The 12753-nt window shown below is 56.6% G+C and overlaps 1 protein-coding gene across 2 annotated transcripts in view; it reads left to right on the top strand.

The window, feature by feature from the left end:
* AMOTL2 (angiomotin like 2) overlaps window positions 1–8433 on the top strand; it is a 17823-nt gene extending 9390 nt beyond the window's left edge. Inside the window, exons 6-10 of one of the 2 annotated variants that reach the window (XM_006736900.3) lie at window positions 2682–2977; window positions 3808–4106; window positions 4817–5034; window positions 5608–5787; window positions 6594–8433. In XM_006736900.3, coding sequence (XP_006736963.1) covers window positions 2682–2977; window positions 3808–4106; window positions 4817–5034; window positions 5608–5787; window positions 6594–6652 — 1052 coding nt within the window. In that variant the 3' untranslated portion in view covers window positions 6653–8433. The remainder of the gene's footprint in view (window positions 1–2681; window positions 2978–3807; window positions 4107–4816; window positions 5035–5607; window positions 5788–6593) is intronic. The other variant, XM_031031861.2, reaches the window with a different exon arrangement.
* The last annotated feature ends 4320 nt before the right edge of the window (window positions 8434–12753 follow it).

Here is a 12753-nt window from a genome sequence, read left to right as displayed (position 1 = left end):
TGGTGGGGAAGGACAGGGAGGGGGCAGCCCTTAGTGTAGCCCTTGGAAGTCTGGGGGGATGGGTTCCTGGCAGGAGGCAGAATGGGGGTATCCTGTAGGAGAGGGTAGGCTTTGGGGGTGCGATGCTGCCGCAAAAAGGAAGTCGCTAGGCAGGTCTCTGGGAGCCGGCAGAGGAGGGGTGAAGGGGGGGAGGCCGGCCTGGAGGCGTTTCCGCTCCCCGGGGAGCGAGAAGCGCCAGGCTGTTCTTGGCTCCTAACTGGAGCCATTAATCTGGAAGCCGCGGGTGACCTGGATGCCTGGCATTCCTGGGCCGTGGGGCTGTTCCGCTCCGGCCCGCACCACCCCCCTGCTTCCTCCCGCGCGGCCCAGAGCGACTGGGACAAAGGGACAGGGCTGGTGGGCCGAGCGGTGGCTTTCTCCAAGGTGGAAGGCCTATCCCCCTTCTTCCTGCACAGCTCAACCTTCCTGCCTGCCCTTGGCCCCCTCCCCGTCTCCCACCCCGGCCCAGGAGCTCTCCCAGCAGACAAGACAAGCCCATGGTTTCATGCCAGTAGCTGGGGATGGCCGAGGCTGAGGCCTCCCAGCCCCTGCCAGGGCCTTAGAGGTGCAAGGCAGCAGGAAGCTGCGGGAGACATAAGGCTGGGTCCCCCCACCCCTCGCCAAGGGCTGAGGAGAGCCAAGCAGCTCTTCCTTGTTCCTTAATACCCATGGAGAAGACACAAAGCTCCCAGGGAAAAAGTCTAGGGTTGACTCACTTTTTCTGGGGTCAGTCAACAGTAGTAGGAAAGTGTGATCATTGTCCCCAATGCCTGCTTTTGGTACAGACCCCCGGCTTTGGCTGCTCTGGTCTGGCCCTGCCCTCCACTCCCTGGGGATATGGACTTGAGTCCTGAGCCTAGCTCTCTCAGCAGTTTCCCGTTGGGCATTTCCTTCTTGCCAGAGCCTCAAGTTCTGGGACTAGAAGATGGGGCAGTCATGGTAAGACTGGGATTCGAGGCTGCTGCCTGTTAAATTCTGTAAGCCGTGGGCTCTTAGAGCACATACAGGAAGGGGTCGTTGCTTCTAGGCCCAAATCCGCAATCTACTCTCTGCCCACCCCTCCACCACACTCCTTAAACGCTAATTCAGCCCCCTTTGGATGCCTCAATTTCAATATTATTGAGCTTCCTCATCTTTTTCCTCCACACCAAAGAGTAAAGCCAGCCTGGGCCCGGCCTTGAAAAAAATCCAGATTGAGCCGGAGCTGACCTGGGTTGCCTGTGTCCTCCTTCTCCTGCCCCAGGGCCCTGAGTAAATGAATCCTCCCTTTGCCTACCCAGGTCCCAAGCCTTCACTCTTCTATTCCAGAACCTGTCCCATGTGATAGGTACTCAGCTGCATGTGGCCCAAAGATTAAAATTAATTTAAATAAAAGGAAAAATTCGGTTCTTTCCTCACACTAGCCATATTGCAAGTGCTCGGTAGGCACGAGGGGCTCATGGCCCTTGGGCACAGGTTGGCACAGTACAGAACAATTTTATTACAGTAGAAAATTCCACTGTACTGTGAGAGTGCTGCTTCAGAGACCGTGCCTTTGAGTTCATCAGGCAGGCCCTAGAGCCCACCCCCTTCTACCCTCCAGTGAGGCGGGTCCCTCCCCCCACCCCGACACCCTCTGGGGGGGGGGGCCAGGCTCGATTCCCAAAGGGCAGGTGAATGGGAGGTGGATTTACACCTAGAGCATCAGCTGGAGGACTGCATGGTCTGGCTTGGGTCTTGCTTGGCCCCACAATGTGACGTGGGCCCCTGAGCAGAGTTCTCCTGGCAAGCAAAAAAGATGATTTAAAAGTTGGGATAGCTAGGATCTTAGACACAAATCTTTGGACTGTAGTCATTTTCATTATGCTGCAAAGTTTGCATTTCTTTATGAGCCCTGTTGCCTACATCTCAGTGGTCCCCCCAACCAAGGAAGGAAATGTAGCACTATTTTGGGGACCCCCACAGAATGAGTCCTGGAGCCCACTTTGAGAGGCCTCTGGGTGTGAGGGCCTCCCACCACAGCCAGAAGCATCCTGGTCCTTTGGAGGCCAGGCTGACTTGGGTCCCCACTTTAGCAGCACCAGTTACCTGTGTTTCTTCCCCACTATGTTGGGGGTCACATACCCTACCTCGAGGGGCTTCAGGGGAATGAGATGTGTACGTGCCTGGCTCGTGGTGCAGCCAATGGAGCTTCTTCTCTTCCCTGTTCCTTCATTCTCTCACTGGAACGATGGTCCTGTCACAGTCCACCTGCGCCTTCTCATCCGTCATGGGTTCCTGTCACAGTTCCTATCAGGCCAGACTCTAGTGTCATCATGAGGTTCAAGGAACATTGTGAATATGTTTTGGAAATGGTGACACCTGGCACAAGTAGACAGTGTTTGGGGCTGCTCATGTCCCAGCAGAGAGGCAGTGTGGCCCGGTTACTACTGCAAGGGCCCAGGGCCAGTGCTGCCATTTATTTGTGACGTAACCGGTCCCTCCCGCATGTCCTGGCGGTGGTGATGACAGTGCCTACCTCCTAGGGTTGTGGAGAGGATACGATGCAGGCATGCTGGTCCGGCCCTCAGTGCAGAGCCTGGCATGCGCTAGGCGCTCGGTGGGACTGCCGTGGGCTTGCTGTCCCTGACCGAGCCCCCCCGCCCCCGCCCCCGCCCCCGCAGGCTACGAGCAGCAGCAGGAGCAGGAGAAGCTGGAGCGGGAGACGGCCCTGCTGCGCGGCGCCATCGAGGACCAGCGGAGGCGCGCCGAACTGCTGGAGCAGGCTCTGAGCAATGCGCAGGGCCGGGCCGCTCGAGCCGAGGGGGAGCTGCGCAAGAAGCAGGCCTACGTGGAGAAGGTGGAGCGGCTGCAGCAGGCCCTGGGGCAGCTGCAGGCGGCCTGTGAGAAGCGGGAGCTGCTGGAGCTCCGTCTGCGGACACGCCTAGAGCAGGAACTCAAGGCCCTGCGTGCACAGCAGGTGAGCTCGGAGACGCGGCAAGCTGGCAGGGGGAGGGCGCGCAGAACGGCGGCAGCGAGCTGGCAGGGGGAGGGCGGCATCTGAGGAGGCCAGTTCCGAAGTCCTGGGGGGGTCCCTGCTGAGATCCAGGTGGAGGCGCCCTTGGAAAGCCGGGCTGATCCACGTTCCAGCCTTGCCCCCAGCTCCCCCCAGCCACCAGCCTTAGAAGAGGCTTCGCCTCTTGGCCGGGTGCCAGCCGTGGGGACTCAAGACCTGGGCTTCGGTCCTCAGCAGCAGCAGGGCTTAGCATCCTTGGTCTCTCGAGAGAGTAGCCCAGGAGCCTTGATGCGGAAGACTAGCCAGCTCTTAGGTGTCTCCCCAACATGGTGAGGGCAGATGGTAACCCAGATCCTGAGTCCTCATCCTCCCTTTGGGCTGTGTTATGGTAACTCTGGTGTTGACACGCCAGATAGAGTTCTGTCGCCGCTCCCCACTGTACCCTTCCCACTGAGGTAGAGTGACCACAGGCCCTGGACTGCCCAGGTGGGTCCTAGTCTACACCAGTTGTCACAGTGTAATTATTAAGGGCACCCCATTCCCAAAGTGGAGGATACTTTCTTGGGTCCCCTATGCAAGAGGCAGGCCTGATCTTTCCTGCGCCCTTGTCCACGGGGGTGTGGGGAACCACGGCACCTGCTTCATCTTCGGTGGCCGCGGGGCGCAGGGGCAGGTCTGCCGGGAAGGGCGAAGGACGCCCCTGTGCATAAGTGAGAGCCCTCGTGCAGGGGTGAGGACCCGTGGCTACCGCACCCCAGCCTCTGCCCTTGATCACAGTGCTCCCTTCTCCACAGAGACAGGCAGGCCCCCCCACTGGTGGCAGTGGATCCCCAGAGCTCAGCGCCCTGCGGCTGTCAGAGCAACTGCGGGAGAAGGAGGAGCAAATCCTGGCGCTGGAGGCGGATATGACCAAGTGGGAGCAGAAGTATTTGGAGGAGCGTGCCATGAGGCAGTTTGCCATGGACGCAGCCGCCACAGCCGCGGCCCAGCGCGACACCACCCTCATCCGCCACTCCCCCCAGCCTTCGCCCAGCAGCAGCTTCAACGAGGGCCTGCTCACTGGCGGCCACAGGCATCAGGAGATGGAAAGCAGGTTGGCTATTGGCATTGCCCCCCTGAGGTGGGGGCGGGGGTGCACTGCCCAATCCCTGCCATGCCCTTAATCCCTGATAAACGCCCCTCTGGCCACGAGGCTCAGCAGGCGCTCACCTTCTGGGCCGATCCCGCATGTCTGGCACACCAGGCATCACGCACGTGTTCTTTCCCAGAGATACCAACCGACTCCTTGGTCTGCCCAGGAGACCTTGGCTGTGGAGGCGTCAGATGCCATCCAAGGCTCTGGCCTCTGCCTGCTCCCCCACCCCCACCCCCAGTCAGTCGGAGAGTAAGACTTTCCAGCCGAGTCCAGAAGGAAGGTGGACTCGGTCCCTGGCTTCGGATAGCTAGTATTTTCTCTCCAAAAACAACCTCAGAGGCCCCACAAGATTTCTGTTCGACCTATGTCCAACTCAAAAGCACAAGCACATCAGCTGAGCCCATTGGATGGTCAGCAGCTCTGGGGTATTGCCCCACCAGGCAAGGGTCGTGCCGTTGCTGTCATCCGATGAATCCAACCCACCCCTTGACCTGCCTTTGCTGCCGTAAGAAGGGCCCAGTGCTCGCGCACTGGTAGTTTTCAGGGCTTCGGATTTCAGAACTCTGATGACATTTCTGAAGGCTCCCTCCAGCTTTCATGAGGTGGGGAGGGTAAAGGCCACTGGATTTGCGGGTCTGACCATGTGAGCGTGGTCTGTCGCCCCTCAGGTTGAAGGTGCTCCATGCCCAGATCCTGGAGAAGGATGCAGTGATCAAAGTCCTTCAGCAGCGCTCCAGGAAAGAGCCGGGCAAGGCCACGCAGGGCTCCCTGAGGCCCGCCAAGTCTGTGCCGTCTGTCTTCGTGGCTGCCGCGGCAGGGACCCAGGGCTGGCAAGGTCTTTCCTCTAGTGAGCGACAAGTGGATGCCCCTGCCCGGCTGGCTACAGGTGCGAGGAGGCGGGTGGGAGGCAGAGGTGTAGAGGGCTAGGTTGCTGTCAGGCCTTTGCTCCCAGAACTGAGACTCAGAGGAGTTGGGGCTTCCTGACCCCTTGCCCGAGGGAGCCAGCTTCCACGCTGGCTGCGGTGACCCTCCAGCCCACAGCTATCCTGCTGGTGTGAGGGGGCATGCTCTAGTCCCCATCTCCGTAAATTCCAGCACCCTGGATCCCAGCCACTTGCCATCTAAGCAAAAATAGAGCTTCCTGGGCAGATGCAGCTTGCAGGCAAGCTCCTCTGCTCCTCCATCTGAGCAGATGCCACAGAAATTCCAGAGTCCCCGCTGGTTTTAAGATTCAACGCACTAAGAAGGGTTCTGCCACTTAAGAGGTCTGGAAACCAGTCCAACCTGATAGTTATTCCTGTTTGGAAACAGGAGTCCCGAATCTTAATCGAAGTTCGTGCAAATCAAGAGCAACCCGTACCACCTCGTGCCCCCAGTTGGTACGGTTAATTTGAGGTGTCCTTCATGGGGCTACCACTGCCTTCGTGAGGCAGTCACTGTCGGTCTCCTGCCTTTCCAGCAGACCGGGCCCCCGAGGAGGAGCCAGTGGTCACAGCTCCGCTCCCTGCTCATGCCAAACACGGGAGCAGAGACGGGAGCACCCAGACCGACGGTCCCCCGGACGGCGCGGCCGCTTGCCTGGGACTGGATCCCGACAGCCTCCTGGGGTACGGCGGGGGCCAGAGAACAGCCTCACTGGGTAAGTGCCCCTTCCCGGGACTTCTGTGCTGCACAGGGCTGCGGGTGTGCTGGGGTGTGAGCTGGAGCACCAGGCTCTTTGTTCCCAGACCCCGTGGCTCACTGCACTCCACGGGGAGCCGTGCACAGTGCCGGTGAGCAGGCCGCGCGGGCCACCTCCGTGTGGACGTGAGAGCCGGTTGGATGCACGGATGGGAGGAGCTGAAAGGCCTGATCACAGATCCCGAGTTCAGAGAGAGAGCGCCTGCGCAGGAGGCGCTTCGTCTCCTCCTTCATAGCCTGCCTTACGTATTTCCTTGCCAATCTAAGCATCTAAGATCATGCAGCTTGGCGAGTGACCTGATGGCAATCTCCAGTTAGAAGAGTTTGTTTAAAAAGAGTCCAAGACAGAGATATTTGAGAAGATGGCCTTTTAAATGTTTTCTTCCCTTTCACATTAGCCCTCGGGGGTGGGCCTGCGCCTCACTGTCCCAGAAAACCACAGGCTCGGGAAGAATGCTGCAGCCTCCCTCCGTCCCTCAGGGCTCCCCCTCCCTCCGAGCCTCCAGCCAGTTGAAAGTTATAAATAAATGTGTCTTCCACACTGGACGTTGACGATCTGGGTGGGGAGCTGGGGGCGCAGAGCTTGGTGCTCGGTTGGCCAAGCCGGCGGGGGGTGGGGGGGGCAGGGGAGGGAACCCGGGCACCTGGGCAGCTGAGGAAGCCCATGTTGGTAAAGCGAGATCCTATCTTAAAAATGTGCCAGGATTTAAAAGGGCAATCTTGTAACGCTCGCTGGCGTTTGCCTGTGCTCTTGTCTCTCTCCAGACTCTGTTGCTACGTCCAGAGTCCAGGACTTCTCGGACATGGTGGAGATACTGATCTGAAGGAGGTAGTGCTCGGGGACTCCGAACCATACCCTGTCTCCTCTGCCCTCTACTACTCTCGGCCATTCCAGCAGCCCCTCCATCTGCTGCTGCCCCGCTTTCCCCACCTAGGCATTCACTCCCATTGACCGTCTGGTGCCCGGGGCTTAAGGATGCTGCAGGGGTGAGGGGGAGCCGTGAGAACGCCTGCATGCAGAAGACCCTGCTTCTTAGCCCCACATCCCTCCTGAGCCCATGCAGAATGAGGATCCCCAGGCTTACTGTTGGGGTAGCAACTGGAAACCCAGAAGGGAGCTGAGCCTTCTCGGGAACCCCAGTTGGCACTCAGGCAGGGAGGGAGGGCATATATTGGTTTGGGAGAGTGATTTCCCAAGATGGCTGCCCATGGACCCCAGATGGGCTGGTTCAGTACAGAGTCGGCCGTGCTGTTCCCCTGTGGCTAAGTGTGGTCCCAGCCCACCTCCTCTGCTCCTCAGCTCCTCACTGCCTCCTTGAGATCGCTGAGACTTGCATCTTCAGGGGACTATTGAGGGTGTTAGTCCTACAGAAGCCACAGCCTCGCCCCCTCACTTGAAGTGGGCAGGGGCCATTTAAGTGTACTGGGATAAGCTGTGCAGTTTGTACATAACCCACTTTCTTATGGAACAGAAGATTGAGGCATGCCGCTTCAGATTTGTGCCCTGTCTGTTCCCCTGTCCCTGCCACCACGGTTCCTGTAACTGCTGACTAGCCTCCCAGCTCTCTGCCCTTCTCAAGTTCTTGGCCCACGGATTTTGATACTGGTTGATCCACGTGACATTGGCTGTCTTTTCCTCCACCTTGAGCCTTGTTTTGAAATGCCCACGGGACCCCTATCACCAGCCTCTTGACATGGCTCCACAGCTCCTGTCCCTGGGACATTCTGTCGGTTTGGTTATGAACCCTGAGCCAGATGAAATGAGCCGCCACATACAGACATCTGCCACGGGGGGGGCTTCCCAGCACCAATTCTCTTGAAGGAAACTGGATAAGTAGCCTTATTCTCATCAGAGTCTTTGTTCCCACCTGGAGGGATTGGGAGAGGGAGCTACGCTGGTGAAAAACTGGTCAATGAGCTACAAGATGTGACTCAAATCATCTCTGGATGGAGCCCCCGTCACAAAATGGCGCCCATGAGGCTGGCTCCTCAAGCTACCGGCGAGCAGTGCCCAGAAGCAGGGCCAGGGCTTTGGAATCAGACCTGCCAGCAGCCGTGGCTTCGACTTCTGGTCTTAGAGAGTCCCCCAGCTCAGCCCCAGGACCGATGGGTGGGTTTTAGTAGTTTGTCTTGACTGTTTTTAGTTCTCCTTGAATCTTTGTTTTTTCCTTTACTGTTTTTAAGTTCGGTATGTGTTCTTTTATTCCCGTGATTCCTCAAGTTTCCTTTTTAAACATTTGCATTTGCTGGACAATTGCATATTTTTTTAAATCCCTCTACCCTTCTTTAAAGCTGAAAAATACATTTGGTTCATGTGCATTGTTTACAAAGCAAGAAGAAAAAAAGAAAAAAAGGCAAAAAAATATCGTGAAAGAAAAAAAACAACTTAATATATTTTGGATTAATATTTGGTATTTCTTTTAAAGTATTTTTTGTGCTGTGAACGTTTTCTGCCAAAGACCATGATGTGTGTCTGTATGTTTAAGTTATCGTAAATATTTAAAATGTAAACATGGCTGTTTTGTTATGCCACCCTGTACCAGGACTGCTGCTGCATTCCACTGGGTATAACAGTATTTTAATAAAAAAATAATAATAATTAGAATCGGTGTCTTTGCCCAAGTGAGAGACTACACTGGGACAGAAAGGGGGAAAGGAAAGGGGAGAGGAGTTGGCGTGTCACCCATGTATATCGTCCCTGAGCACTCTTGCCTCTGAACGCCCCCACTCCCCCACCTCATGCTCCCCAGTGCCTTAGGCCTTAAAACATTGGCCAGACCTTACCGATGAGTGGCAGCTCAGGGTCACTGCTGTTTCTTGAACATAATGTTTTTCTGTCTGGGAGAGTCTCACAGATGGGCAGCCTCCCATGGGTAGCTTTGTCCTAGCTGGTTTTGTTTGACCACATGCTGTGGTTACTCCACAGTAGGATTGGGTGTCCAAAGGCGGCTTTATCCTTCCCCCCAGCCCCACCCAGCACAAGGAGTCCCAGAGCTGTGCAAGAGCCTGGGCACCATGCTTGCCCTCTGCCTGGACACGAGCAGAGGGTGTTCGTGTGTGTGGCACATTCTGGGGCCCTGCCTCATGACCTTGCTGTGGTATCACCACTCTTGCCCTGTGCCCAAGAAAACATGTCACTCTGATCCATAAAAGAGAAAACCATTCTCAGTCTCAGATGTTACAGTAGAAACAAAGTATCTGTCTCCGTGGGCCAGTCAGGACAATCAGGTTCCCAGTCAGGATGTGGGCTAGCAGTCAGGCTGACCACTGGGCAGCAGGCAGCCCTACTTGTGGGCACTTGAGGGGAACAGTTAGCCCCCATGGCTGTGGGTGAAGTATTTTCTGGGCAAGTGTAGGGACTCGGCAGTAATGTTGATGAGCAACCCAGTAGGATCCGAAAGAACATGTCTTCCTGAGCCAGCCTACCTGCCCACATGAAAGGGAATCCAACAAGTGGAAGAATTGGGAATATTCAAGGACTTTTTCCAGCAACTTTGCATCCCCAACTTGATGGGCCCCAGCAGATAGAGAGCTCGTGTCCACGCAGGATCCCTACCCAACACAAGGCCAGTGCAACAATCCCCACCCAGTGGCCACACCAACACCCGAGCCCTCTCCAGCCTGCCTCCCACCGCCCGCGCAGCATCAATGCCTGTCTTCCCGTTAATCAGGCCCTGGCTTAGGGTTTGCTGTGTGGACGGTTTGCTCTCTGAGGATGCACGCCACAGAGCTCCTGTTCCCACAACGCTTTCCTCAACCACATCAGCCCACAGCTGGATTTGCTAAGACGTGGTGTCCCAACAAAATGGTGGTGCCCGTAAAGAATGCCCTTGGCAAAGACGTTCCTGTTCACCTCCACCTGCCCCCAGAAGAGCTCTGGGAGGGCAGCCCACACCTGGGTACAATAAGCCCTGACGAGACTGCCATCGCATCCCCAGCACTTTTGGCCAGGGACTCTCAAAGCATCTGTGCCTTGTGTAGGAGCTAGTCTGGTAAGTCATTCTAGTATTTCCTTGGCACAGACCAAGAGGGACCAAGAAACCATCCCGTGCGTCCAGCACATGTGCATGCATGTGTATTTGTTTATGTGTCTGGGCACATGTGTGCCTGAGCCTGTTTACAAAGACGTGAAGGACACCAGTATCTCCTGGCTGGCGCCCTTGTAGGGCAGTGGGGCCCTCTAGCCACAGCGCCACCGGTGCGTCTGAGGAGCCATTTCTTCTCAGAAAAGGGGTTGAGTAGGCATCTCAGTCACTTAGAAATTCAGCCTAACAAAGTTCTGGAACTGGCGGGACTGTAGGCTGTGCTGGGGCTGGGCAGGCCTCTGGGGACAGGAGTGTTTGCCCGTGTGCCCTGGCATCTGTGATAAGGGAGCCTGGGTCCCATGGGTGGCTCTGCTGGGCCCTTTGGAGGCCAAGTTCCTCTGCGAGGGACAGCCCTGCCCTGCCTGCCCCGCCCTCACCCAGCGTCTCCGCTAACAGGGCTGGGGGTGTGGCTCAGAGGGGCCCCACACTACCTGCCCTAGAGGGCTGGAAGGCCACCTGTCCCGGCCATCTCTCTCTCTCACCTCCCAGTTAATCGTTAACTCTTCCCCTGGCCCGGGCAGGTGTCAGGCTCAGAGGGCTTGGCAAAATGTGCCAATCTAGGGGCAGTAAATTGGGGCCCAGCCGCCCAGAAATGGCGGAAGCCACTTCACGGCTCCCAGGGACCCCAGCTGGACAGGAAAGTTGTTTGCAGTGCCACCGTCTTGTTTCCTACTCAGTGGGGACGCAGCCAGGGACCAGAGGTCCCTGAACAGCCCTTGCTGTGTGGCTGATGCCTCAAGAGGCAGCCCAGGAACCTGGCACCAAGTAGTGCCTTCCTGCACCCACCCTGCCCAGATCCAACGGAAGAGAAAAGCACCACAGCAACCAGGCTCTCCGCATCCCTTTGGTGGTTTTTTGTTGTTGTTTGTTTGCTTGTTTGTTTTTGAGATATAAATCACATATCATAAAACCCACCCTTTCAAAGTCTACAATTCAGCGGTATTTTATATCACAGCATTCATTTTAAACCAGCGGTCAAACATGGGTCATCAGCGAATGCCCCACCAGTGGGCCCGATGGACAGAATTAGAAGTGCTATTTGATCTGGCACATTCACACTCGTCGCCTCTGATTTCTCAGGATGACACTTTGACCTTTCTATAGCTGACAGTCTCCTTCCACCTGGCCCAGCTCAGCAGCTCCAGCTCACCCCACACTGGGCCACAGAGAGGACACGGGCTCCCCTGCACCAGAGCCTTCCACCATCGTACCACTCCCCCACCCCCGGCTGCCAGGGCAGAGGTCCTGGCCAGAGATTTGGGAAGGAGACCTGTGAGTCCTGTGAGCCCTGACCCCACTAGCGGGATGGGTTCAGTTTTGTAAGTTCAGTTTTATAAGCCTGAAGCTTATATAATTTGGGGAACTTTTTAAGAAAAAGAATGCAGAATGGGCAAATACAAAATTAGGCCTAAGGTCTTGGAAGGGGCTGCAAGCATCTGGAGGCATAAGCTCCATTAACTTCACAGTACATCTGCATCCAGGCATGGGCTTCGTGTCTCCCCAAAGGAAAGATTCTCTGGGAGGCACCACCCATGACTCCGGCTAAACCTTGTCTCTCCCTGATGAGGCTCGAGGCTGAGGATCAATGAAGCTCCAGTTTTTCCCCACCCAGGACAGGTAGAGTGGTGCTTCCAGGTACCCACCTTAACCTAACCCTCTCCCCAGGGGACAGCGGTGCCCACACAAGGGGACCTGGTGTCCAGCACGGAGATATCACCATGGAGCCTGAACAGTAGGGCTCACTGGCTTGCCAGGGACCAGAGCTGTGGCTGGCCCAGGTCTGCGCCCTGTTCTCACCTGCCAAGCAATCTCCAGCCCCTAGCCAGAGTTTGGCAGAGGGGGAGCCCTCTGCCAGTTAGCTCCTTGGGTGCCTGGGGAGCCATGCCACTCCACGGTGGCCCTGACATTCTCTGCACATTCTTTACTCCGAGGGCCTGTCAGCTTTCGATTCTGACCTGCCACATGTCACAAACTGTCCTCAGATAAATGCCTCTCGCGAATCCAAAGGCTCCTACCTGGAGCCACATTCCAGATGGTTGAGCAACAATGTGGACGCCTCCCTGCACAGGTTTGCCTCTTCTTGCATTAATGTGGCTGCTTGTCCGGCTCCGGGAGGCCCTGCCCGGTCTCTGCTCTGCAGCCTTTCCTTGCTCAACACAGTGCGCTGTGGAAACCATCACGGCATGTTGCGTCAGTGGCGAGAATGCCAAAACCTCAGCCAGAGAGCGACTAACAGCACAGGACACAGCTACGGGGTGCCCTGGAAGCTACAGCAGCCTTCTTTCATTTCAAAGAAGAAAAACAGCCCTCCTTCCCAGAGGCTTTTCTCTAAGGTTTGGGTTCTCTGCCTCAGCAAGAGTGACTTCTCTTTACCCAACCTCTTTCTCTGGAAGTGGGTGCCATCGCTTCCCTCCCTCCCTCCCTCCTTCACTCACTGCCGTCACAGGTGTCTGCCGAGCGCCCACCGTGTTCCCAGCACTGTGGCAGGCACCGAGGGCGCAGCGATGAATGAAGCCGCCTCTGTGTCCCGAGACCTTTATGTTCCTACCATCTGTTTTATCTTTATACCCCGTGCTGAGGCCGGCACAGGGGCGCTCCTAAGTGTTGGCTACAAGAGCAGTCTTGACAAGAACTGGTCCCCGTCTACGTTTCTGGCACCGGATGCCATCACCCTCCTGTGCACACCCGACCACACGGACGCTGGGAAAATGGCCCTGAGTGCCCTGTCGTCTCTCCGACCGCCAGGCCTTTGCACGTGATGCCCCTTTTCTCTGGAAAGCCTTCCTCATCTCTCGTCTCCATCTCTTGGCCTGTTTAATTTAAAACTCATCCATCAAAAT

This window comes from Leptonychotes weddellii, chromosome 1, assembly GCF_054177405.1.
Source record: "Leptonychotes weddellii isolate Sample4059 chromosome 1, ASM5417740v2, whole genome shotgun sequence".
NCBI lineage: Eukaryota > Metazoa > Chordata > Mammalia > Carnivora > Phocidae > Leptonychotes > Leptonychotes weddellii.
Note: the sequence above shows the minus strand (reverse complement) of the source record. Positions and strands in the feature narration are given on the sequence as shown.